This window comes from Cydia splendana, chromosome 20 (genome assembly GCF_910591565.1).
Source record: "Cydia splendana chromosome 20, ilCydSple1.2, whole genome shotgun sequence".
Lineage (NCBI taxonomy): Eukaryota > Metazoa > Arthropoda > Insecta > Lepidoptera > Tortricidae > Cydia > Cydia splendana.
The window spans coordinates 6096533-6122423 of record NC_085979.1 but is presented as its reverse complement, the minus strand read 5'-3'; the positions used below and the strand labels follow the sequence as shown (position 1 = coordinate 6122423).

The following is a 25891-nucleotide window of genomic DNA, read 5'->3' as shown; positions in this document are numbered from 1 at the left end:
ACGTCATCTAGTAGAAGTCGTCAAAGTTGACAGGTTTGCTGGTGGAGTTCTTGACCTGGTCTTGCGAGAGGTACATCTGTGCGATCTGCTGCGCCGACGTGACCTGCTCCGTCTTGTCGCGACGAGATACACATGACGTCATCTAGTAGAAGTCGTCAAAGTTGACAGGTTTGCTGGTGGAGTTCTTGACCTGGTCTTGCGAGAGGTACATCTGTGCGATCTGCTGCGCCGACGTGGCCTGCTCCGTCTTGTCGCAACGAGATACACATGACGTCATCTAGTAGAAGTCGTCAAAGTTGACAGGTTTGCTGGTGGAGTTCTTGACCTGGTCTTGCGAGAGGTACATCTGTGCGATCTGCTGCGCCGACGTGGCCTGCTCCGTCTTGTCGCGACGAGATACACATGACGTCATTTAGTAGAAGTCGTCAAAGTTGACGGGTTTGCTGGTGGAGTTCTTGACCTGGTCTTGCGAGAGGTACATCTGTGCGATCTGCTGCGCCGACGTGGCCTGCTCAGGTGTCTTGTCGTCGCGTACACGGATAAATCTGTGGATAGTGAGTATGAAAGTTAGGCTTTGATTTTACAAACTTACTCATGTGTTACATGCTCGTCGTTGTAGTACTAATAGGGATGATGACACATGTTCAATTTTATAAAAAAATCTAGTAAAATAGAGAGCAAATGAGCAATTTATCCCAATAATGCGGATATTAAAATAATATATAGAAATGACAAAAAAATACAGGACTTGAAAGTTTCAAAATTTTAGTTTTTTTTTAACTTACTAAAAGGTAATGGTTTTCTTACATTTCAATCAAAAATAAGATTGTATAGCAACTATATACATAAACGCAATATTTAAATTTTCGCAATGTTCTTGTTTTCCATACTAAAATGGTTTATCAGTTGAACGGTGACGTCACATTCACTTATCGTTTTGTTAGGAGCGTGAAGTACGACTGTCGGACTTTGACTATCGTTTCTGACTTTTGTATTGCTTTAATGCAATGGGTCCCATATAGACATTTGATCTTACAAACAAACCTGATCGACTGATACTATTAATAAAAATTGCCATCAAGCCTATAAAGCTCGGTTTTCCTAGGATAGCGGTGCCGTCATATAGCGGCCGTCTCCATCCATACAAACACATCGCAATCCATATTTAGCCGTATAATTATACGGCTAAATATGGATGTCATAGTATTTGTGGAGACGGCCGCAATATAACGGCACCGCTACCCTAGGAAACCAGAGCTTTACCTGGGGAAACGCAACGACACGCCCCTCTCCGGGTCGACGAGCCCCACGGCGGCGCGGTGCGCGGGCGACAGGGACAGGTCGGCGCAGCGCACCTCCCACACGCACGCGGGGGCGAACCAAGCGTCCGCAGCGTGAGAGGGATCGTATCTGAAAAAAAAAGTGTTTTTTTTTAATCTCAACTATATTTGCCGCAAAACTAAGTGGCAAAGTCAGGTCATAATGCCATCTCTTTCACTCTTGGTTGGTCTTAACAAGGGTACAGGATATAGCATTATGATCTCAGTTGCCAGTTGGTATTGCGTTAAGTATAATAATAAGGCAGCTTCCAAGCCGCAAGCAACGGTAATTGTGTTTACGTGTTTTAAAACTGTGACTTCTCTTTGAAAGTGCTGTGTGTTTTTAGTCTGTGGCACTTTTGCCGCAGAGTAGCATTTTACGTGTTTTAAAACTGCGACGCTCTTCGAAAATGCGGTGTGTTTATAATCTGTGGCACTATTGCCACAGAGTAGCATTAAACGTCCTTTTAAAACTGAATCTTGAGCTCTTCGAATATGCGGTGTTTTTAGTCTGTGGCACTGTTACCAGTAGCGTTTTACGTCTTTTCAATCTGCCATTTGAGCTCTTCGAATGTGCGGTGTTTTTTTAGTCCGTGGCACTGTTACCACAGAGTAACGCCTAACAATTGTGATCTAGCCCTCGCGCGAAGCGCTCTAAATATGTCTGCCTCACTCTAACTATAAGCTCTAAGCGCCGAGCGATAGAGATAGCACACTCACCTATAATAATTCCTCGGCGCCTCAATAACATGTTCCTCCAGCGTCTTAGTAAGCGTCTGGAGATCCTCATCAGAGAAGCCAGTGCCGATCTTGCACAGCGCCTGGTATTCCTCGCTGCTGTTGTCGTAGCAGGCCAGTAGGAAGCCTCCGTAGACGCCGCGCCGCTTGCCGCGACCGTGGTAGCCGCCTATTACCACCACGTCGATGGTATCGCCTACGCCTTCTAGGTAGTCTTTCTTTAGCTGAAAACAATAACGTTCATGTTTGTAGCTTTTTTTTATTAAAAATAAACTACAGAGTTAGGCTTCATTCACGCACGAACGCTTTTCAACGCGTGTTAAATATACGTTTGAATGATACAAATGGATACATGCATGTGTATTTATTCACACGATGGCGGTGGCGCTTTTTATCAAGCGTTGTAGGATTTTCGAATTTAAGCGTTGGTCGTTAAATCGAATTTAGCGTGTGGAGGGATTCAAACGCTTTTTTTAACGCTCGTTGAAAAAGCGCTCGTTAGTATGAGGCCTTAACCTCACTAAATAACAACAAGCGATATACATAACGAAATAGTATTTTTTGCTCGATACATTTATGATAAAATATCGTTAAATGGTATCCAATTTATCGCCGATTCGCCGCCTAAACTTGCAAGATTTGAATTACATAAACGAAGTAACAAACATACTTAAATAAAAACTTGTCAAAATAATATATACTGAAGCAGGGCTGAAGATAAGATGCACTTTTGAACTTATTTTCGAGTTTTATAGTACAATTTTAACCGGACTACTAGCGCCATCTATGCCATTTGGATTGAACTATTTTACTTTTGCTACCCGTTACTAGAGGGCGTTACTGGTTGATGTTTTACGGATTACTTGGGTATTTTTGTGACCAAAATCAGTTTTATTATTTATCCGTTGCATTTTACGTCTTTTAAAACTGCAACTCTAGCTCTTCGAGAGTGCTTTATCTTTTTAGTCTGTGACATTGTTACCACAGAGTAGCGTCTTAGGGTGGTACTCCACCTGTCCAATGTCTATTTGCATCTCACATTATGCATAGTGAGAGTGAGACGCGCAGTCTTTTAAAACCTACCTTGAGCCAGTTGTGGCTTCTCCTGGCGATGTCGTATCTGGCGTGTTCTCCCTCCAGGGTCTTCACCATGAGCCCCTCGCAGCTGCCTTTCACCGCGTCGTCCAGGAACTGCTGCACTTCGTCCATGGAACTGCAGTCTTTGGCTGTTGCGAATTGCCATTCACCTGAGAATTCAAATAAAAAAATATAGAAATCGGTTCTAAACCTGGGTAATTACACCCGTTTTTGATTAAAAATCTGAGCCAAATTCGTGGAATTATTTGAGAAACACTACAACTAGCGACATCTAGCGACGGGTAATGGTATTAAAGTTTACAACCAAAAGAGGCTTGAAGGAATTGTCACTCGACCAATGACAATTCCAAATTCTAAAACAAAACATCTGTTCCTGGGTTTTGTCTGGGCTAATCGCAGACGCACGGAATTTTCATTCAGTTTCCGTACGGAATGACAGATGGGAACGGGACGTCGCTCTACACATGCATAGCGCTGTCTCGCTTGCACATGTCATTCCGTACGGAAAATTCCGTGCGTCTGCGGCCAGCGTTATTAGGACTAGTAGCTCTGTGAGCTGTAGACCTCGCGAGCAGAGCTTTAAATAACATGGTGCTAAGAGCTTTAAATATAGTAAATTACAAAAAAACAATACGAAATTTATGTGTAAAAAAATACAAAAAGTTATAATATCCCAGCATTACTGGGGATCGAACCCAGACCCTCTGTGCAAACAGAAAAAGCGAACGTTTACAAACTGAGCCAAATAGTTCTTAGATGGGTTGACGAAATTTAGCTACTACTTCTCAAATTATAATTAGTTAAAATTAAATATCTCAATACCTCCGAAACCAGCGAAATAAATTTTCTGAGTTTTTGGCCATTTAATCTATAAACATTCTCAAAAAGAAAACACTCGTATGATACCGATACCACTATTTGTTTAGGCGCGAGCTATCACGACTCCGCCATTTCAAAAAAATTCAAAAAACCGGATGGACAAAAAAATGTTATTTAGACATAGAATTCAGTCACAAAATTTCACGAGATTCGGTTAAGAATTGCGACCTGTAGAGGAGAACATCCGGACATACAAAAGCAAAATGCTCCAGTCGAAACGTAGACCTTCGCTACGCTCCGGTCAATAAAACAGTTTCATCTCGTTTTTACTACAGTATTACTGACATTAAAGACGTCATTCGACAATATGCATAGATGTTATTACGATCCTTGGGGGCCTCTGTCCAGAAGGGGCGTTCCACGAGGATGTCGCTTACGTAACGCATTTCTTCTAATACTTCTGAAAATGCTGAGAAAGCGATATTTGGTTTGGTAATAAATATTTCATGATTTGGCTAAGGGTGGTATTCCACCTGTCCAATTTCTTAGTCCAATGTGCATTGCGTCTCACTCTCATTAAGCAAAATGTGAGACGCAAATACACATATTGGACCAAGGTATTGGACAGATTACTAAGAATCACATTACTACTAGCAACATCTAGCGGCGAGTAGTGGTATTAAAGTGTATGTTTTTATTCATGGTTGTTATTACACTTATCATGGTCCTTGGGGGTATGTGTGCAGAAGTGGACTTTCTGCCAGGGCTCGGAAACCGGTACTTGCCCCATACAAAAATACCGGTATTAATTACGTTCTTTTTCGTTCTTTGGTTTATTATTTCCGTTTTAATGGGACAACCTCATAATACAAAGTACTAAATACATGATTCAGTCCTACGTAAAAGGCATAAAATAATTTAAATATTTGGCTATTCCGGGGTTTTTAAAAAATACCGGTTCCGAGCCCTGCTTTCAGCCAATATCATACCTTCGACCTCTTTAAAGTTATCTCTCAGCAATTTCCTCCTCTCTTCCAGTGGCTCTCTGACCAGAGCGCGCCCGTTCAGATAGAGCAGGTCGAACACAAACACACACACTTGCACTTTGATGTCGGCTGCTGAGGCGTCCTTGCGTTTACGGGTGGAAAGGATCTGTGGAGATTAAATACGTAAGATAAAAAAAGTGTGTAATTTTCCTGCGTATGTATAAAAAAAAGTAAAAGTAAATTGGTGAGAGTTACAGTTTTCGTTTGTGGCGACATCTATTGTCAACTAGCAGTACTGATAAATAACGCTACTTGACGCTAGATGTCGACTACGAAATAACTCGCGTTTTGGTAAGAAAACTGATGTATATGGAGTTAGAGTGGTAACTCTAACTTATACTACTTTATGCTAAAAACCATACCAAAATACGAGTTGATACCAGATAAAATAAAATACACACGACAGAACATAGTTTCTAATTTTATCATTGTAGGTAAGTGATCAAAAACAAAGTAGAGTTAGACCAAGTCTGTAAAGATTTTGATAACCCACGCAGCGCAAGTGTTTTTTTTTTTTTTTTTTTTTCATTTATTGAGAAAACCAAACAGTCATATAAACAAACATATCAAAAATACAATACAAGATGTACTGCAACAAAAGATACAATAAAAAAGACCTGGAGGTTCATAAATTATAAATTATGTTAACTGTGTAAGTACAATTATAACTACTGCATATTAATACCAGATAGAAAAAAAACTGAAGTGTTATTTTAAACGTCAAACTTCTATGCAATTATGACGTATAAAATAACACTTGCACTGCGTGGGCTATCAAAATCGCTGCAGACTTTCCTTGGTCTAAGGGCCAGTTGCACCAACCACATTTGACAGCGTGATCAACGTCAGCCGGCGCGCCCCGGCGCGCCACTATGAAACTTTCCATACATAAAAATTTAGCGAACTCTTTAACGATACGAACAGTTTGGTGCAACCGACCCTAACTCTATTATCCTCTAGCCGCCCAGAGACCTATCAAAAGGTCTCCTGCTCCATTCTAATTTGAACTTTGTGTTGACAAAATAAAATTGCATTTTGCTTGGCAAGGTGTGACGTATGGGCGGCTAGAGTATATAAAATGTCCTTATTCGTACTTGGAAGGGTAGAATCTGCTTGTTGACTGTGTCGTACGCGACGGCCTCGCAATCTAACACGCAGCTGGACACCTCCGCCTTAAGGAGTGAAGGTAGCCGCTGTAGGATGTCTGGGTATTTCCTGAAAACAATCGATAGTTGGCCACACAATGAAGTTGGTAAATAATCACCATTCATTTTTTTTACTTCCATGGGGAATACCCCATGGAAGTAAAAAATCTATGAAATATCTGCTATTGTAAAATAAAATTTGTGATTTTTTTTACAATAGCAAAAATCTCATATCATTGGGGAAAAAAAACCTTATTACCATGATGGAAGGTCAATGCTTTCTTCTCTAAGTCTTTGTGTTTTGTGTTACATAAAATATAACTTCTTGGTCAAGCAAATCTTGTCAGTAGCAAAAGGCGGCAAATTTGAAAAATCGCGGGCTAGCAACACTGTTTTCGAATAATTCCAAAATCACGTGTCATCTGTGTTTTATCTGTGGAATGTGGACCGTGAATGACAGCGATCATCTTGTTTTCAAGAGAAATTTCTGCTGTCACCATTAAATACCAATATATTAAATAATATTGCGCATGAACTTAAGCAAAGTCAAGGTGCCTACAATGTACAATCATGCTCGTTGATCATTAATATTTGTAAAATTTGAGGTTATGATAATGACATGTTTTGGTTCGATGTACATTGCTGCTTTTCTTAGCGCAATACTGCTCTTTGAGTGTTGCCCTACTTCACTTTGCTGTACATTGCTACTGACATACTTTGCTTGATAGACTATAATTTGACCAAACAGATACAGAATAACGACATTTTGACGAAAAAAAATGATAATTATTCAATATTTACCCAATAAATGCATTTCTCGTCGGCATGGCGAATACTTACGTAGTATTATTCTCCTGGTTCCTACTGAAGATAGACGCTTTAGTAAGGTCTGCGACCTCTTCCCCTTCAGTGACAGTCGTCGGCACATGGATCTGAGCGCGCTCGCCGTCATATTTGTACTCGCAGGTGAACCGCGTGCCTTCGAATCTGAAAAAACAACTTGGTTTAATACTAGATCTTTGATACATCAAACTTTGATACACCCGTACCGAAACTAGGCTACAATATCCTCCTAACGCCCAGCCAAACAAATGAAAAATCCAGTATTTGCCACTGATATTTGAACCTTTAGTGCAGGGAATAGAGTTGATTTTGGTTATGTTTGAAAATTTAACGAATTAAAACAAATGCAACTCTGTTCCAATTGAATCCTTTTAGCGATAGTTCGTGAGAAAGCGAAAGTGAATAAGTAATTTTTACTAAGTAAATCGCTTACTGTGTACCTCATAAGAAGGCTCAAAGTCACCCAAAGGGCAATGGAGAGGGCTATGCTGGGAGTCTCTGCGTGATCGCATCAGAAATGAGGCCATCCGCAGCAGAACCAAAGTAACCGATGTAGCCATCCGAATCCCTACTTAAGTGGCAGGGTGCGGGGCACATTGCCCGTAGAACTGGTGGCCATTGGGGCCGGAAGGTTCTCGAGTGGCGACCACGTACCGGAAGGCGCAGCGTGGGTAGACCCCCCACAAGGTGGACTGACGACCTGGTAAAGGTCGCGGGAGTCCGCTGGATGCGGGTGACGCAAGACCGGTCATTGTGGCACTCTTTGGGGGAGGCCTATGTCCAGCAGTGGACTTCCTCTGGCTGATATGATGATGATGATGAAATCACTACACCTTATAAAACATAATCCGCCGCCGCGTCTCTCTGTTTGTATTTGTTCGCGATAAACTCAAAAACAACTGATTTTCATGCGGTCATCAATAGAATGATTCTTGAGGAAGGTTTATTAATTTGTTGTTAGTTTTTTTTTATTTGTTAACCCGTGCGAAGCCGGGGCGGGTAGAGTGCGGTTCAGCACTTCATGGACGCCCTTAGTAGGGTGTGCTAACATAGGTTTGAGCGGTAGGCCCTCTGATCTCTATCTTGGAACTTAAGAAAGTAGGTTAGGTACTTACTGGTTTAGCACGTCATGTGCATATTTAGCGATCGATCAAGAGAAAGGGAGAGAGAAGTTACTAAGAGAGTGAGACAGATTGCTTACCGATTAAGCACCTCATGGACGCCCTTAGTAGGGTGTGCTAACATAGGTTTGAGCGGTATACCCGGCGTCAGCTTGCAGTGTTGTGGAAGCGCCTTTACCCCGTGTTCTAGTAGAACTGGGATGATCATTTCGTAGTTCGGGCACTCGCAGTACGTGGTTTTGATTATGAGGGCCTGTTCGTCGACTATAGCCTGTAAAATATAAGTTTTTTTGTATTTTTAGGGTTCCGTACCCAAAGGGTAAAACGGGACCCTATTACTAAGACTCCGCTGTCCGTCCGTCCGTCTGTCACCAGGCTGTATCTCACGAACCGTGATAGCTAGACAGTTGAAATTTTCACAGATGATGTATTTCTGTTGCCGCTATAACAACAAATACTAAAAAGTACGGAACCCTCGGTGGGCGAGTCCGACTCGCATTTGTCCGGTTTTTTTGATACAAGCTTTTACCATCAACTTTTCTTGTAACAGTCATCTCCTATGTAGTTATTTATTTAAACTTTATTGCACGATAAAATAATTTACAAATGGCGGACTTAATGTCTTAAATCATTCGCTACCAGTCAACCATTGGGTCAAACACCCTAGTACTACCCTAGTTATAGACCTAGGTTGTAAAATCCAGAATAAATGTGATTGCGTTCTATTGTCACCTATGTCTCCATTCCTATTATCAGATCTCTCGATGTTATCGTAATATTGCATTATCACCGGTCTTTAACAACGTATACCGAATATGTGCAGTTGTTTGTATAGCGCTTGAAGCAACACGGGATCGAACCTTGAACTCCGCGGCCGACAGTCCCTGGCTCGCGTCGAGGACATCAGACCCAGGTGGCGACGTGGCAGCAGCTTGTGCGAGCGCTTGTAGCACTGACTGTTCAGCCAGACCAATGCGGAGCTTTCCTTCTAAAGATCTGTGAAGAGATTTTTTACATACATACATATAATCATTAAATCACGCCTATTTCCCGGAGGGGTAGGCAGAGACCACGGATTTCCGATTTTTTTAATTATAAAAAAGTAGGTAATGATGTAGTGCATAATTGGTATCCATCGTACTTGCTCGGAAACGTTCATCTTTGTCATGACACTTCAGTCAAACTCAATACTTTTTGTACCGAGACTGACTGAAATAGCAAGACACGTTCGTACGTTTCCGTGAAAATACGATGGAAAACAATTACGCACTACAACTGTATTAATTTTCACGAGATTAACTCTATATGATTTTTGGAGTATTTCTGTCTGTCCTCCCTCCAAGCGATTGAGGCGGGAAGAAATATGGGAATAATTTCTTCCCATTTGTACTCGCTAGGGACAGATGGAAAGAGTTATTCCCATTTGTGACCCCGGGGAGAGATGTATTATGATAAATTGGTATCTCAAAGTGTCATATTTATTTGAGAAGTATGTACAGTCTACAGTTTAATTTTTTGCTCTTATTACGGGCCCCACCCGTGTACTAAGAGAAATCAAAATTATTTATATTAAATACTGGTAATTGGTGACCGAAGAGCTGGCGGCTACCTCGCACAACACAGCATTGCGATACAGCGAGGAAATGCCGCCAGCATCCTTGGTACAATGCCTCAAGGGCCTATTTTAGATTTAAGCTAGTTATTTTCGTTTAGTAGTACCACTGTATATATCATGTATGTAAATAAATGATTTAAAAAAATATATATTAAAACATGTCATGAAGCGTGCCCTTAGCAAGGACAAATAATAGTATAATTCCCATCTGTCCCATCCCCACGTGACCGAAGTCGGGAGAGATGGGAACACATCGTATATATATTGTGTATTTATTGCGCGCAAAAATACATAATTGTAATTACCGTATTAAGTATCGGGACTCTGAAAAGCGGCAGGCGACGTACAGCGACTGGATTTTGCCTATTTTCTTATTCACTGATGCTTGTCCTGAAAACAGTAGAAACTTATCAAATTAGTGCCACTTGCACCATCCCACTAACCCGGGGTTAATCTGTTAAACCTAGAATTACCATGGTTACCAGTACAAATTCACACTGGGTTAACGGTTTAACCGGTTAACCCCGGGTTAGTGGGATGGTGCAAGTGGGCCTTAGTGTGATTTCAAGCGAGTGCCGTGATAGGACCCTAGATCTCCCTTTGAAAAAAAGATCACATTTATTTTGGATAAAATGTAAACAGACTGCTATGGAAGATGTAAAGGTTAGGAGAAGTGTGTCGACATCATCCTCGCGTTATCCCGGCTTTTTGCCACGGCTTATAAGGAGCCTGTGGTCAGCTTGGCAACTAATCCCGAGAATTGGCGTAGGCACTAGTTTTTGCGAAAGCGACTGCCAACTGACCTTCCAACCCAGAGGGGAAAGTAGGTTTTATCTGGTTTAGTCCGGTTTCCTCACGACGTTTTCCTTCACCGAAAAGCGACTGGTAAACAAATATCAAATGATATTTCGTACATACATACGTTCCGAAAAACTCATTGGTACGAGCCGGGGTTTGAACCCGCGACGTCCGGATTGAAAGTCACGCGCTCTTACCGCTAGGCCACCAGCGCTTCCCGTCCGCCGCGCCGCCGCGTCTTAGGGCCCAAGTGTGTACCTAGTCCAAAAGGTTCGAGTCTTACCAGTCATTCCAGTAATCTCTTTAAGAGCCTTGAACACAGCTCTCGTCTTCAAAGGTGGCGGTGTGAACATGGTTCTCTGTGTAGACCTAGCCTGTTCTGCCACGGCACCGAGGTCACCAGTTTTCTCTGATAGGGCGACTTAGGACTGGACGGATGTAAGACTTAGGGTGGACTTAGAGAATACAGGGTGGTTGAAGGCAAGGTATTAATACATAGGGTCCGAGAAATTGTGTCTAAAATGCGTTTAAGTCTTGAGTCTTACCAGTCATACCAGCGATCTCTTTAAGAGCATTGAACACAGCTCTCGTCTTCAAAGGTGGCGGTGTGAACATAGTTCTCTGTGTAGACCTAGCCTGTTCTGCCACGGCACCGAGGTCACCAGTTTTCTCTGATAGGGCGACTTAGGACTGGACGGATGTAAGACTTAGGGTGGACTTAGAGAATACAGGGTGGTTGAAGGCAAGGTATTAATACATAGGGTCCGAGAAATTGTGTCTAAAATGCGTTTAAGTCTTGAGTCTTACCAGTCATTCCAGCAATTTCTTTAAGAGCATTGAACACAGCTCTCGTCTTCAAAGGTGGCGGTGTGAACATAGTTCTCTGTGTAGACCTGGCTTGTTCTGCCACCGCTTCTCCAGTTTTCTCTGATAGGGCGACTTAGGACTGGACGGATGTCAGACTTAGGGTAGATTTAGAGAATACAGGATGGTTGGAGGCAAGATATTAATACATAGGGCCCGAGAAATTATGTTTAAAACGCGTTTAAGTCTTCAGTCTTACCAGTCATTCCAGCAATTTCTTTAAGAGCATTGAACACAGCTCTCGCCTTCAAAGGTGGCGGTGTGAACATAGTTCTCTGTGTAGACCTAGCCTGTTCTGCCACGGCACCGAGGTCACCAGTTTTCTCTGATAGGGCGACTTAGGACTGGACGGATGTAAGACTTAGGGTGGACTTAGAGAATACAGGGTGGTTGAAGGCAAGGTATTAATACATAGGGTCCGAGAAATTGTGTCTAAAATGCGTTTAAGTCTTGAGTCTTACCAGTCATTCCAGCAATTTCTTTAAGAGCATTGAACACAGCTCTCGCCTTCAAAGGTGGCGGTGTGAACATGGTTCTCTGTGTAGACCTGGCTTGTTCTGCCACCGCGTCTCCAGTTTTCTCTGATAGGGCGACTTAGGACTGGACGGATGTCAGACTTAGGGTAGATTTAGAGAATACAGGATGGTTGGAGGCAAGATATTAATACATAGGGTCCGAGAAATTATGTTTAAAACGCGTTTAAGTCTTCAGTCTTACCAGTCATTCCAGCGATCTCTTTAAGAGCATTGAACACAGCTCTCGCCTTCAAAGGTGGCGGTGTGAACATAGTTCTCTGTGTAGACCTAGCCTGTTCTGCCACGGCACCGAGGTCACCAGTTTTCTCTGATAGGGCGACTTAGGACTGGACGGATGTAAGACTTAGGGTGGACTTAGAGAATACAGGGTGGTTGAAGGCAAGGTATTAATACATAGGGTCCGAGAAATTGTGTCTAAAATGCGTTTAAGTCTTGAGTCTTACCAGTCATTCCAGCGATCTCTTTAAGAGCATTGAACACAGCTCTCGTCTTCAAAGGTGGCGGTGTGAACATGGTTCTCTGTGTAGACCTGGCTTGTTCTGCCACGGCGCCGAGGTCTCCAGTCTTTTGAGCCGCTGCCTTCATCTGGGCTAGAGTACGGCCGGTGGACTGGCCGATGGCTTTCATGAGGTAGGTTTCTGCTATGCCTGGAATATAATAAATCAAGTGACGGATGTGTTTAGTGTAATAATCTGAACCAGAAGTCTAAATCATGAATTATTTAGTACAACGTATCAGCATTGCGATACAGCGAGGAAATGCCGCCAGCATCCTTGGTACAATGCCTCAAGGGCCTATTTTTGATTTAAGCTAGTTATTAATTTCTTTTAGTAATACCACTGTATATATCTTGTTACTAAATAAATGATTTTTCATTTAGTACAAAAATTGTTTTTTAATACACGGTGGCTAAAAAAACTGCATTCCGTTTGCCAGGGAGGTTTCAGGATTATACTGAGCAACTTTTACTATGGCACCAACCCCGAAATCGCGAAAATAAAATTTACCCTCCCATTCAAAATGGACCAGCCAAAATGTATGAAACAGCCAATTTATTTTTCGCGAGATCGGGGTTAGTTCCATAGTAAAAGTTGCTCAGTATAATCCCGAAACCTCCCTGGCAACGGGAATGCAAATATTTTTTAGCCACCCTTTATGTGATGATGACCACCCAGATGTATGTATCCGTCAACGGCGATATCCTGACAAGAGTTTTTTATTCATTTATGTATTACTTACTAGCTTTTGCCCGCGACTTCGTCTGCGTGGAATTAGTGACAGCAGCTAAAGTAGGTATAGCGCCTGGATAATGCTAATAGCAATCATTCAATTCGCGCATTCAATGATTAGGCAATTCCTTAACTCTTTCAATTCCACCCCCCTTTACACCTCTTCAGGGATGATTTCCGACATAAAAACTATCCTATGTCCTTCCCCGGGACTCAAACTATCTCTATACCAAATTTCAACTAAATCGGTTCAGCGGCTTAAGTAGAGGTAACAGACAGACAGAGGAGTGAAGAGGTAACAGACAGACAGACACACTTTCGCCTTTATAATATTATATATATATATATTATATTAGTATGAATTTTGACGCTAGATGTGGACTACGAAATAACTCGCGTTTTGGCAATAATACTGATGTATGGAGTTATTCTTTCTTTACTTATATTTCACTATGGCGAAACGCAGTCTTAAGGGGCCCACTGATTAACAGTCCGCCGGACGGTATCGGCCTGTCAGATGTTCGGAACTGTCAAAATTTTGTTCTAACTGACAGGCCGACACCGTCCGGCGGACTGTTAATCAGTGGGCCCCTTTAAGGTCTTCTTTCATTGGCCTTCCATCCGTCTGTATGTTATACATGAAGTTTGCTCAATTGACTTACCAAGCTCCAGGCTATGATACGCCGGCGCGATCTGGTTCAGACACAGATACACACTAGGAAGTAAGTCCTCCGGAGTTAACACTGTCACGGACCTGAAATAAAAAACACCCATGAACGAAAAGTATATTTAAATTATTTTAAATATATAAAGCGGGTCACTCACAGAGTTAACGAATTTAACGATCAAAAACCCGCGCGAATGGTTCCGTACCATTACGCAAAACCCGGCAAAAAATCACGTTTGTTGTATGGGAGCCCCACTTAAATATTTATTTTATTGCTTTTAGTATTTGTTGTTATAGCGGCAACAGAAATACATCATGTGTGAAAATTTCAACTGTCTAGCTATCACGGTTCGTGAGATACAGCCTGGTGACAGACAGACGAACCAGAACCAACCAAATACAAAACCGCCTGGATCTGTCACTGAACGACCTGACTTTAAGCTACATTATTTGATCATGTAATGTTTTCATCTACCCTCAACTGGCTTAAGAGGCCATTTGAGGGTAGATTTTGTTTACTTTTATTTAAATACCTAAAGCTACAGATTATACACTATACAACTAAACAGATGAGTATGCATAAGCTTCTTGATATGTGCCATAGTCTAATAAAACATGGTCTTCCATTCCCAGAGTGACACGGGCCTACGTCACAACAACATGGCCGCTATATATAGCGCTATCGCATATTATCATATAGCGCTGTCGCATGATGACGTAGGCGCGTGTCAGTTAGGTGACCTAGAAAAGACGGGAATGGAGTACCAGGCGGAGTATATTATTATACCATGATATGTGCCTCTTACCTGAAATAATTACTCAGTATCTCTACAATCTTGAGTCGTGCCACAGAATAAATAATAGTACTAGGTACAGAAGAGTCACTCTCTAACAAAACGCGTCTGTTACGTTCAGGACAGATATGGCCACTAGGTGGCGACAGCGCCACGCGCGGTTTATGGCTAGCCACCAAAATTGGTGTGGATCGGATGTACTTTTAGCTACCTGTAGCAAAGCGACGAAATCGCGCAGTGTGCCACGCCTGGTCGTGCTGAACTGGCCTCAATGGCTTCATGTGTCTTGGCCAGGGCTAAATCTAAAATTGGTCAGTTTGATCTCTTACCTAAAGTAGTTACTCAGTATCTCTACAATCTTGAGTCGTGCTGAAATGGCTTCAAGGGTCAAGACCAGGGCTAAATCTAAACATGGTCAGTTTTACCTCTTACCTAAAATAGTTACTCAGAATCTCTACAATCTTGAGTCGTGCTGAAATGGCCTCAATGGCTTCAAGTGTCTTGGCCAGGGCTAAGTATGGGACTGGTTGCTTCGGCGCCCAACAGGCGTCGTTGATCGGGTGGTATTTCGACTTTGTGGGGTCGTATTCGGTTTCTGTAACAGAGAAAGTGGATTATTTTGTGTTTTTGTTTTTTATGTATTTTACTAACTTATTGTTTTAGAAGTTTACTTTAATAAAAACAAGACAACTTTTATAGGCAAGGCTTTAGAATTAGACCAGTGGGGGAGCCACTCCTGACTTCGGGCAAACTCGGCTCCGTTCGGCTCAGCATTGCTCCGAGCAATTATTAGGGTTGGCACCACTTGACGTCCTTTTGCGTGCACGACCACAGATAAGATAATTACTTGAATTTTGACAACCCTTAGCCGAAAGGGATAGTGCCATAAGTTAGAAAGGGATATGATGATTCGACCCTGAATCACTGTCAAAATTCGGTTCTCAGAGCGTTGTTTTTACAGCGTAAAGTCATATCTCGAATACCAGCAATATTCAAATTAGTGATATTTAGTTATTAATTGTATTGTGACATGCCTATTGTGTTAATATTTTGTTATTTTTTCAATTATTTCAATTTGACATTTTATATTTATTTAAATTTATGATTATAATGATGAATTTGCACGCTTGCATGCAAGCTAGGTACATGATCTGTAACACCATATTGTAACATCCCCATACTGTATCAATGCAAATAAATAATTTCTGATTTCTGATTTCTTACTATGACTTATTCTGTGGTAGGGATTAGATGGATTTTCTGCTGTTATACATACCTGGAACCAGTCCACTTTCTTTTTCCTTCTTAACGCTAGCTTCCTTCTTGACCTCTTTGGTCTTTTTCTCTGGAGTCTTGTTTTTTCCATTCTCTTTAAGCGGAGACTTCTCTTTCTTTATTGATTGACTCTTAGGTGGTGGTGATTTTTCTTTTTTTATCACCTTTTTGGCAATGTTTTCTGAAAAAAGAAGCAAAAATTATCTATAAGAGTGTGAGAATAAAATAAATATTACTTATTGTATGAACAATCACCAATGGCTATTGCTAATAGTCAATAGTATTAGAGAAATTCATGAATTATACTTTAGTTTTGGTTGATAAAAGTTGAGATTTGACCTACAGCGCCATCTACTTCAGCTACCGAATTCGGGTGCACGATTTTTTTAGACATAAGTCATAATCCAATCAATTAATCATTTCTTTGGTATTTCCCTAGATAGCAATATAGTACAATACGTTTTGGAATCTGTTTAAGGGGTCCGCGCTGGGTTGGGCGGTGCACTTCTCGGTGGCATGCACGCGGGTGCCATTGCAGATAAAATCCGTCGCACGCATCCGCGCCAGATAGCAACACTCGTACTATTTTTCGTTAACCCGCTCCGTGCCACCGCGCCAGCTAGCGGACGCCGTAACAATAATTTTGGTGCCTGTAGAATACATGTTTAACCTTTTGGACGCCAATGACCGATATATCCGCACCGCAGGTCCAACGCCAAAGACGGATTAATCGGTCACAGATCACAGAGCAACATAGACCTACGTGCAAATGCATAAAGTTCAGTTTCAGTTTTGACACTTCGGTGACGTGGCGTCCGAGTGACAGCTTTTGTGTTTGACACGGCGTCGAAAAGGTTAAAAATCATGAATCTAGTATTAAACTGTATAAGGCATGAGTGGTGGGGGTAACTGACAGAACGGGATAGTCTTACGTATCTTTCAGTAGGAGTAGCAGAGAAAGCGCTATTATTGTTTGTCCTTGTGACAGTCTCACATTTTATTTGTTCCCCACCGTTTTTTTTAGTATGGATTATGGTGGGCAACAAATGAATTCGACCAATCACAGTGTCGCATTTGCGTATGTTTTGTCCCTCACGGTGGCACGCGTATACCACTTCTATACGATCCTACCTTCTATGTTAAAAATACATACCACTTTTGCCCTCCTTCTTCCCTTTAGCCTTCTTACTCTTCGGGGATTGGTAAGTCTTCACATTCTCACTCTTCTCTATTTTTATCTCCTTCACTGGGGACTGCACTGGGGAAGTTTCCGTTGACTTCGATGGTGATTTCTCAGGTGATTTCCCGGGTGATTTGTCAGGTGATTTGTCAGGTGATTTGTCAGGTGATTTTTCAGGTGATTTAATAGGTTCAGATTCACTTTCTGAGCTCTCTATTCGTTGTCTTTTGACCTTCTTTTTCTAGAAAAATAAATGGTTACATTTATAGTTATCAGTGGCGGATTTGCAGTGTTGGCCGCCCTAGGCCCCAGGGCCTGTAGTAACTACTAGCCCCCCCTTTCTCAGCACCCATCTATAGAATGCCGCCTTGCTGCCGCCCCTAATATCTTGCCGCTCTACTGGGCCTTACGGCAAATCCGCCACTGATAGTTATATTGTTGGGTATATAATTGGAGGTTACGTAAACTGCCCAGGACCGTAGTCAGTGGAAGTATATGATTCAATAAAAATCAATAAACTTAAAATTGGGAGGTGTGCCCAGAAGGCTTGCCATGTTGATTAATAATATAATATAATAATATAAGCCTTTTATTCAGACAAATTTTACAGTTTAAGAGTTTACATATTATTGTACTTAACTTATCAAAATATAAAATTTAACTTATTACTATTTCAGACAACATCGGTTTGGTATGTATGCCGTTTGGCAAAGGCCTCTTCCATCCCTTTCCATTTTTCCCTGTCTCTCGCTAGTCTAGTCCAATGTCTCCTTGCGAATTTTACAATTTCGTCTTCCCATCTCATTTTTGGTGGTGCTTGTTTTCTTTTTCTATCTTTCAGGAACCACCATATAATTCTCTTGCTCCATTTCTCTTTGCCTCTAATCATATGTCCTGTCCACCTCCATTTGAGTGATTTAACTTGCCATGTTGATTAGCAATGCTTATAGTCAAATTCAAGCACTTGCTAAATAAATATTTGAGTTTGGCTCATACACATATTGGCCAGCCGTGGCCCCAATTTCACATCGGTGACAGGTGCGACGAATTGTAAAATCACTGTTGCTGACGTCACAGGCATCCATGGGCTACGATTACCACTTACCATCGGGCGGGGCGTACTCCTGTTTGCGACCATCATTGTATTATTAAAAAAAACTTTATTATATCGGATAAAAACAGATATTTCTCTTGCGAGGTTTCTGACAATTGTCAAAGATTTAGAAGAATTGTAGGTAATTCTTGACAGGTAATGAGTTATATGTCGGAATTTCGTGACAATTGTAGTGTTTCTTGTGACAATTGTCAGAAACCTTGCAGGAGAAATATCTGTTTTTATCCGATATAATAAAGTTTTCTTTAATAATACAATGATGGTGGCAAACAGGAATACGGCCCGCCCGATGGTAAGCGGTAACCGTAGCCCATGGATGCCTGTGACGTCAGCAACAGTGATTTTACAATTCGTCGCACCTGTCACGTTGGTGAAACAGGGGCCAGGGTCACCTGTGGTATCAATACTTTGATTAATGTGCATTGCTACCTGATTGTTTATGTAATATATAAATTTAAATACCGTTGTGGTGCAAACTGGTATTTGACGGGCGTAAAATTCACGAAGACGCTTGCTTTAAGACACTCGCAAGTAAGCGAGCCAAGCGTCATTAGCCCGATACCTTTTCGTCACGGGCACATAACACCTGCCAGGCCTGTGGTCGTGTTTGCCGATCCCGTATTGGTTTAAACAGCCAGGAAAAACGTTGTCGCCCTACCTGATACTGCTTGTATCCGAATACACTTGTTGGTATGCAAACTGCCGAATCCGACACAAGAGCGGCCAATGCAACCGAGCCACGCCGTTTTATCGACTAAATAGTGTTTAGTTTTATGTTTATAAAATACATATGTATGTTAGTCTGTAAGGTATTTGTAATAGGAAATATTAGGCAAAGCTCTGCGTAGGTGGCACCTTTGTGGCACATACAGTAAGCAAACCACATTGACACATGGCCTACCGCAAAACAAGAAAATCGAAATTTCGTTATCTAATCTCTCTATCACTCTTGCATATTCGAGCGATAAAGAGGCAGATAACTAAATTTCGATTTTCGCGTTTACCGGTAGGCCCTTGTTAACAAACCGCCTTGATGCATCAATGTCATATTTTATTATCTGTGAAAACTTGTCAAAAAACATGAATTTACGGTAAGTGCTGCACTCTGGCGGCAGAACATTGCAGTAATATCCCCTATTGTTCCCTGATTTAAATTTCTAAATTTCTAAATAAATAGTCTGTAACAGACTCGAAGGCCAATTATATAAATACCGTAACAGATGTTGGTGGACTCTCCTTCTTCGGAGACTGAGACTCACTGCTGCTGCTGTCCAGCCTCTGCCTTTTCGAAGACCGCTTAGCCTTGCCATTTTGGACTGGCGATGGTTCTTTCATTTCAGCGTCTTCAAGAGATGTGTCCTGTAAAATTATCAAAAAAAGTTAAAGTAATGTTAAATCTGACCATTGACAAGCTCTTAGAAGGTAGGATCGTATAGAAGTGGTATACGCGTGCCTCCGTGAGGGACAAAACATACGTAAATGCGACACTGTGATTGGTCGAATTTATTTGTTGCCCACCATTATCCATACTAAAAAAATGGTGGGGAACAAAAAATGTGAGAGACTGTGATAACTGTGATAAGGACAAACAATAATAGCGCTTTCTCTGCTACTCCTACTGAAACAAGTAAGACTATCCCGTTCTGTCAGTTATCCCCACCACTCATGCCCAATCCAGTTTAATACTAGATTAATGGACAAGCTATTGATAAAAACATTATTATAAGTTACTCTCACAACTGGGAGAAAGATGTCTATCTCTTTCAATTGTAGGACATATCGTACGAGTACAAAGTATACAATTGAATGACATTTCAAAATGAATTACTGCTCTTATGCTAAGCGCGGCAGAACTGAGAGAAAGATGTCGTAATTTTTTTTTTAAATTTTAGACAAATTAATTTTTAGGTGTTAGTTTAATTTAGGTTAACATATTTGTTGTAGAACACTATCATTATGTAACAATTTATAGCTTGATTTTAAATAAATGGTTTTGCCTTTTTAGACAAAGACTTATATTAATACACTTTTTTATAAGGGGCTGTCCATAAATTACGTCATCGATTTTTGTCGATTTTTGACCCCCCCCCCCCCTATAATCATACAAAAATCATGCTTCAAATGACCCCATTTCCTCCTACTTCATGCTACCGTCATCCTATGTCCAGACCCCCCCCCCCCCCTAATTTGAAATGACGTAATTTGTGAATAGCCCCTAAACACTAAATCAGGTAAAAAAATATTTTTTCACACCACCTATTCGGAAAAGGGCTTTTTCTTCCCTGCTAGGAGGGATCAAAGTGGCACTTTTCTTCCCTGCTAGAAGGGATCAAAGTAACACTGTTCTGTTCTAGCACACTATTTTTAAATTTTTTTGCTCATTTTTTTTTAGCTTAAATAATCTGTTTAAGCATCAGATTGTGTCAACACTAAGATATTTTTACTTTCCTCATAGTTGATGTGAAAAGCAGTATGTGTTGTGACACATACTGCTACTGCTACTACTGGTATCAAAATTATTTCGTCTTGGGCGTTAACACTTGAATCCCTCATTACGCTCAGGATTCTACTTTAGAATCCCTCACTACGTTCGGGATTCTATTGTAGAATCCATCGCTTCATTCAGGATTCAATGTACGCCCTTGACGGAAATATATCATTTTGATCCCTTGTAACACAAACTACTATTTCTACTCGTCGACTATAATTCTTGAATTAAGATTTCTTATACCAAACTACAATTGGGTATTTTTAATGAGTGGGCTCCCAACTCAACTATAATATTCATTTCGATATAGTTTAGTCAACTATAATGAAATTGACCAATCACAGCTCGCCGCGATCAAGAGGACGAAACAAAACCATAGCTCAAATTATTTATTTTAGGTTGTATAGTAGAAACAATTGGTTCATAAGTCAGAAACGCGCATGAGACACCCTTAATATAGCAACATCCATTGACTACGAAAACCACTTAGCGTTGCTTGTTAGTCTCCATAGGCTACGGTGGCCAAAATCAAGAAAAAACTGTCTAAAAATTGAATTTAGCGCGGAGCAAGTACCAGGGCCTCAGAAGTTACGAGAAGGTGTCGTTGACCAACCTGTCGTGTGGCGCGGGGCGCGGCGGCCGGGTCACGTACGAGTATGGAGGACATGAAGGTATCGCAGCTGTTCGCGTATCTTAGCTGTATACTTTTGGTTTGTTTACCTAAATGATTCTACTAGTTTAATAGTACATTATTGTCGAGGCTCGGAAGTAGCTACTTGCAGGCTGAGGATTCGTTTTAAACGGACGACCTTGGGAGTCCGTTTAATTGAATCCGAAGCCAGCAAGTAGCCTTCTAGCAGAGTCATATATAGTGCTTTTCTCAAAAATGGTGCAAGAAATATAAATATATTAGGAATATTTTACAGAAGCGACGTTCTTCCATATATATTTTCACAGAAAAAAGGAGAAACAATTGAAAAAGTTTGCTTTGCCGCCTTTTTATATATTAAATTTTAAAAATAGAACTGTATTTTTCTGCCGAAAATACGCCAAGCTATTTGAGGCAGCTAAATAGTCGCGGTACCAACATTATAATAATTATTACTAATCATCTGTTTGGCTATTTAATGGGTCTGTGCCTTCATTTGATATGGCCATTTAAACTTTTTAAAAGTTTGGAATTCGACAAATAATGGAATTTGTATGCAACATTGCAGTCCCAAAATCGAGACTGCAATGTTTTTAACTTTTTAATTTTTGACTGACCATAAACTCCGCATTACGCGACCTATTTTTTATACGGCAAAGTCGACTTTGACGTCCATTTTTGAGAAAAGTATTATTTTTGTTGACGCGTAGAAAAAGTATTGTATACAATAGTGATATAATCAAGCTTTTCAATCTCGTACCTTACTTAGACAACTCAGCAAGCTTCGTTGTCTAAACACGGTACTCGACTGAAAAGCTCTCTATTATATCACAATTGTATAAAATACTATTGCATTCTGTTTCTGTAGATATAAAGTTATACTTGCCGCAAAATTAAATGGCGAGTCAGGTCATACTGCCATCTCTTTCACCCTTGGGTGGTCTTAACAAGTAAAGTAAAGGAGACAGCATTATGATCTCAGTCGCCATTTGGTATTTCATTAAGTATAGTAAGAGTCTGACTGCACTAACTAGCAACAATTTTTTTATAGATCTTATTTAGGATGTCAGTTCTAACTGAATTAATTAAGATGTGTAAAACATATTAAGAAGGGCTATGTAATGCAATAGGGTATTTTCCTACTAGGCAAATCAGTTACTTTTTTAGAACTGTCAAAATGATTTGCTAATATGGAATTTATATGAAACATTACATCGTGACGTCACGGTCAACTCACCTACTTTTTATATTTCTATCCGATTTATTAAATAGAACTTGTTTTTAAAAATAACTCCTATCTGTGTTTTTCTAATGATTATCTGGTGCTTTATTTCATGCATGGTGTAGTATAATTTATTTTAAATACAGTATAATACCCTATTGGGCTTGGATATTGGTAATATGTGCATTTATTGATATGCATTTTGAATGCAAAAGCCCAAAAAGTAAACAAGTAAAAAACGGTATTTAAGCTTGAGTTAGTTAAGCTTTAAGGATATTTGTCTAAATAATTTGCAGGGGACTGTAAATCCTACAGTTCAGTAAAATGTGAACGAAGAAAGCATAATTATTCTAACTTACATTTTCAGCTTGTTCCTTTTGAATGTCCGCGTCTTTCTTCGGTGTGATTTTAAAGAACGACGTAATACTCTTCTGAGCCATGGTTCTTACTTGTAAAGTGTCTATACTAGGAAATAAACGGCTTCTATGCTTTGAACTCTGAAGAAATGTAACGGATGAGCAAACGAATCTATTAGCACCGGTTACAACTAATCTACACGGTAAAAATAATTTATTAAAGCAATTCATATGTTAACATTGCACTACAGTATTGTAATAAATACATTATTCAATTTATTCACGTTAGAAAACGATAATTTCAGTAACGAATTCTAGCACTTTTACGATTATAACCAAACTTTTGACTGTCAAAATGTAAACAATGTTACAGAAATTCAATACCGTAATTAAAATTCTAATGCGTTCAAATAAGAATGAATTTGCTTTAACCTTGTAATGACGTCTAACTGACACAAAACAAAGGGCGCGAAATCAAACAAGCCACTACGCATTTACGCGGGATCGTAAGGCGAAGTGTAGACTAACTACGGTCCCATAGTTTAGGCAGGGATTCTGTCATTTCAAACATACAAATAGAGTCTTTTCGGAAAGAGAAGAGTTGTAGAATGTATTGGGCAACGAATATAATACTCTTAGGAGAAGAACGGTAACTCCATACAAATAATGTCCCCAACCGTTTATACGTTTATACTAGTAGCGCCCTCGTTGTGTACCAATGTTGTGTACAGATATGGAAAGGGAAAGAAGAGCGATGGCTGTAAGAGGCAATATGATCGCCCGCAGGTTTGCACGGTGTAACGAACAGGTGAAACTGACACTCTTTAAAGCTTACTGTCAAACGTTTTACACGTGCAGCCTGTGGGTGAAATTTACGCAGAAGGCCTACAACACAATACGCATTCAATATAATAACATCCTCAGGATGCTGTTGAGGCTGCCGAAGCACTGCAGTGCATCTGGCATGTTTGCCGAAGCAAGGGCGGATGACTTTTTTGCGACTAGGCGAAAAAGAATAGCCTCACTGCTGAAACGTGTGCGCGGCAGTGGCAACAGCATACTGAGGTGTATGGCCGAACGTCTAGACCAGGGGTCACCAATTAGTTTCTTCAGGGGTCCGATATTTTAAAATAATGTGACCATCGCGGTCCGTTTCTACTTGAGTTTATTAAATATGTATTAAAATTATATAGGTATTATATATATTATATATATAGTTAAAAACACGCCCCCCTCCACCCGCGCTGCAGGTAGCAGACCAAAAATCGCACGAACGTTGATTTTTGAGCAAACTCAAAATGAGCATGCTCATTATTAGCAATGTTTCGACACACACTACTAAGTAGCAATTGCTCAATAGTGGCATGCTTTCGTGCTAGTAATCAGCATGTGTAACAGAAGCTTAATAGTCGGGGTGGTTTTGATTTTAATTATAGTTTTTTGTTTTATATATTTTTTATTTTCTCTGCATTGTTTTTATTTTCTTTGTGTACTAACCCTTAGGCAATTAAGATTCCCACTTAAGCTGTGAATTTCACTCTGGCTGCTTCAACAGCCGTTGCTCCGCATTTAGCACATTTACATGTGCATTCCTGTAATCCATGTAGGTACAGACTTACAGTCTTAGGTGGTAGTACCGCTACGTTGTATTAATTATTTAAAGATTTAATAAATAAAATTTTCGTTATGAACTTTAACCACAGCAGTTGGACAGTCAGTGACAAATATATTTTTTTATTATGGTGGGTAGACGTACCTACCCTGCATATATTATATGAACATTGATAAAGACAGTTGGAAGCAAATATTAATTATAAAACTTAATCGCGTGTAATTAAGTCTTAAGCGTTTTAAGTCCCGTTTTATGATTAATAATGTATAAAATTCGTGAAAATTTAAATCAGAGTTGGGAGCAATGTTGCTGTAGAAAAATGTTTTTATTTTTATTACTCGCAACTTTTTCTAGGAGGCCAAAGCACACATAGAAGCTTTAGACGCAAACATGCGCAATTATAAGGGGACATAACTTTCTTAGGAAGTGAACAGGCCTTGCTAGGAGGTATTGGGGCGCATACATTCCACGACCCAAACAGACTAGTGAAAATCATATAGTTTTTGCCTTATTCTTGTACTAGCACCCAAAAGAAAGGGATGAGTTTAGTTTTTTTTGTTCTTATTATAGGGCCAATTAGATCCACACTTGCGAACGGGACCGATATACGGCCAAATTTGCCAGTAAAGGGCCAATTAGATCCACACTCAACGACAGGCTTGAGCAACAGACGAATTTTTGTATTTTCCGAACAAACACCTTGATTGAACTCACTCTCACTACACGATTTGTTTTTACGTTTCGTACCAAGAAAAATATTGAAATAGTTCAAACCATGAATAGTAGTAATAAATCCGAATAAAAAGTGCCTTTTGACATATAAAAAGTTAAACTTTTATACAAAAGTTACATGCCACGCGTGCAAGCATCAAATATCTGGAGTGAACTCCGCTTAAAACTCGGAGTAATTAACAATGGAGCCGCCATGTCTAAAATTTTCGGTACAAAATAGTCTGCCGTTTTTTGCGGGGGAGGGGCACATCAAATGTATAGGTACGTCATGTCAGATAAACGTCAGTCCATACATATGGTTGACATGTGGTTGACCATTGGCCGCCTTTTTTCGACAGAGGGGAACGCCTGTTAATGGCGGCTCCATTGTTAATTACTCCGAGGCTTAAAATATTTTACACTTTGTATTTTTGGTGCTTGCAACATTGTAACTTAATCATTTTTTTATGGCAATACTTTATATAGGCTGGCAACATAATTTGACGTTTCCTGCAAAAACATTAAATTACTTTTTTGCGAAAGCTCCTTTAAATTATGCAAGAGTAACTCTACGTCTGTATTTTATAATAATTATTATTGTTTTATTACATTTATCTAGAGTTAAATATAAATTATGGTTAACTCTTCTGTT

General features: G+C 40.3%; 1 protein-coding gene and 1 long non-coding RNA gene across 2 annotated transcripts in view; one reads left to right on the top strand and one right to left on the bottom strand.

Annotated features, from left to right (window-relative positions):
- Window positions 1-264: 264 nt before the first annotated feature.
- On the bottom strand, window positions 265-23371 carry LOC134800832 (DNA ligase 1). The gene is made up of 17 exons (XM_063773389.1): window positions 22920-23371; window positions 19414-19560; window positions 17061-17328; window positions 15909-16088; window positions 15065-15227; window positions 13834-13925; window positions 12386-12589; window positions 10050-10134; window positions 8990-9125; window positions 8210-8400; window positions 7006-7152; window positions 6115-6235; window positions 4964-5126; window positions 3141-3304; window positions 2040-2281; window positions 1264-1410; window positions 265-545 (listed from the first exon to the last, which is right to left on the bottom strand). The coding sequence occupies exons 1-17, from the start codon at window positions 23145-23147 to the stop codon at window positions 413-415; spliced, it is 2811 nt and encodes a 936-aa protein (XP_063629459.1). The 5' UTR covers window positions 23148-23371; the 3' UTR covers window positions 265-412.
- LOC134800880 (uncharacterized) overlaps window positions 14090-25891 on the top strand; it is a 50853-nt gene continuing 39051 nt past the window's right edge. The window contains exon 1 of the long non-coding RNA XR_010145584.1: window positions 14090-14205. This is a non-coding gene — a long non-coding RNA (uncharacterized LOC134800880). The remainder of the gene's footprint in view (window positions 14206-25891) is intronic.

Bases quoted from the DNA above. Each gene is read 5' to 3' on its own strand.
- LOC134800832 (XM_063773389.1), bottom strand. From the start codon at position 23,147: ATGAATTGCTTTAATAAATTATTTTTACCGTGTAGATTAGTTGTAACC. The intron at 19,561-22,919 runs GTAAGTTAGAAT...ATAATTTTACAG, and splicing joins AAAAGGAACAAGCTGAAAAT to GACACATCTCTTGAAGACGC. The intron at 546-1,263 runs GTAAAGCTCTGG...CACTATCCACAG, and splicing joins GTGTCGTTGCGTTTCCCCAG to ATTTATCCGTGTACGCGACG.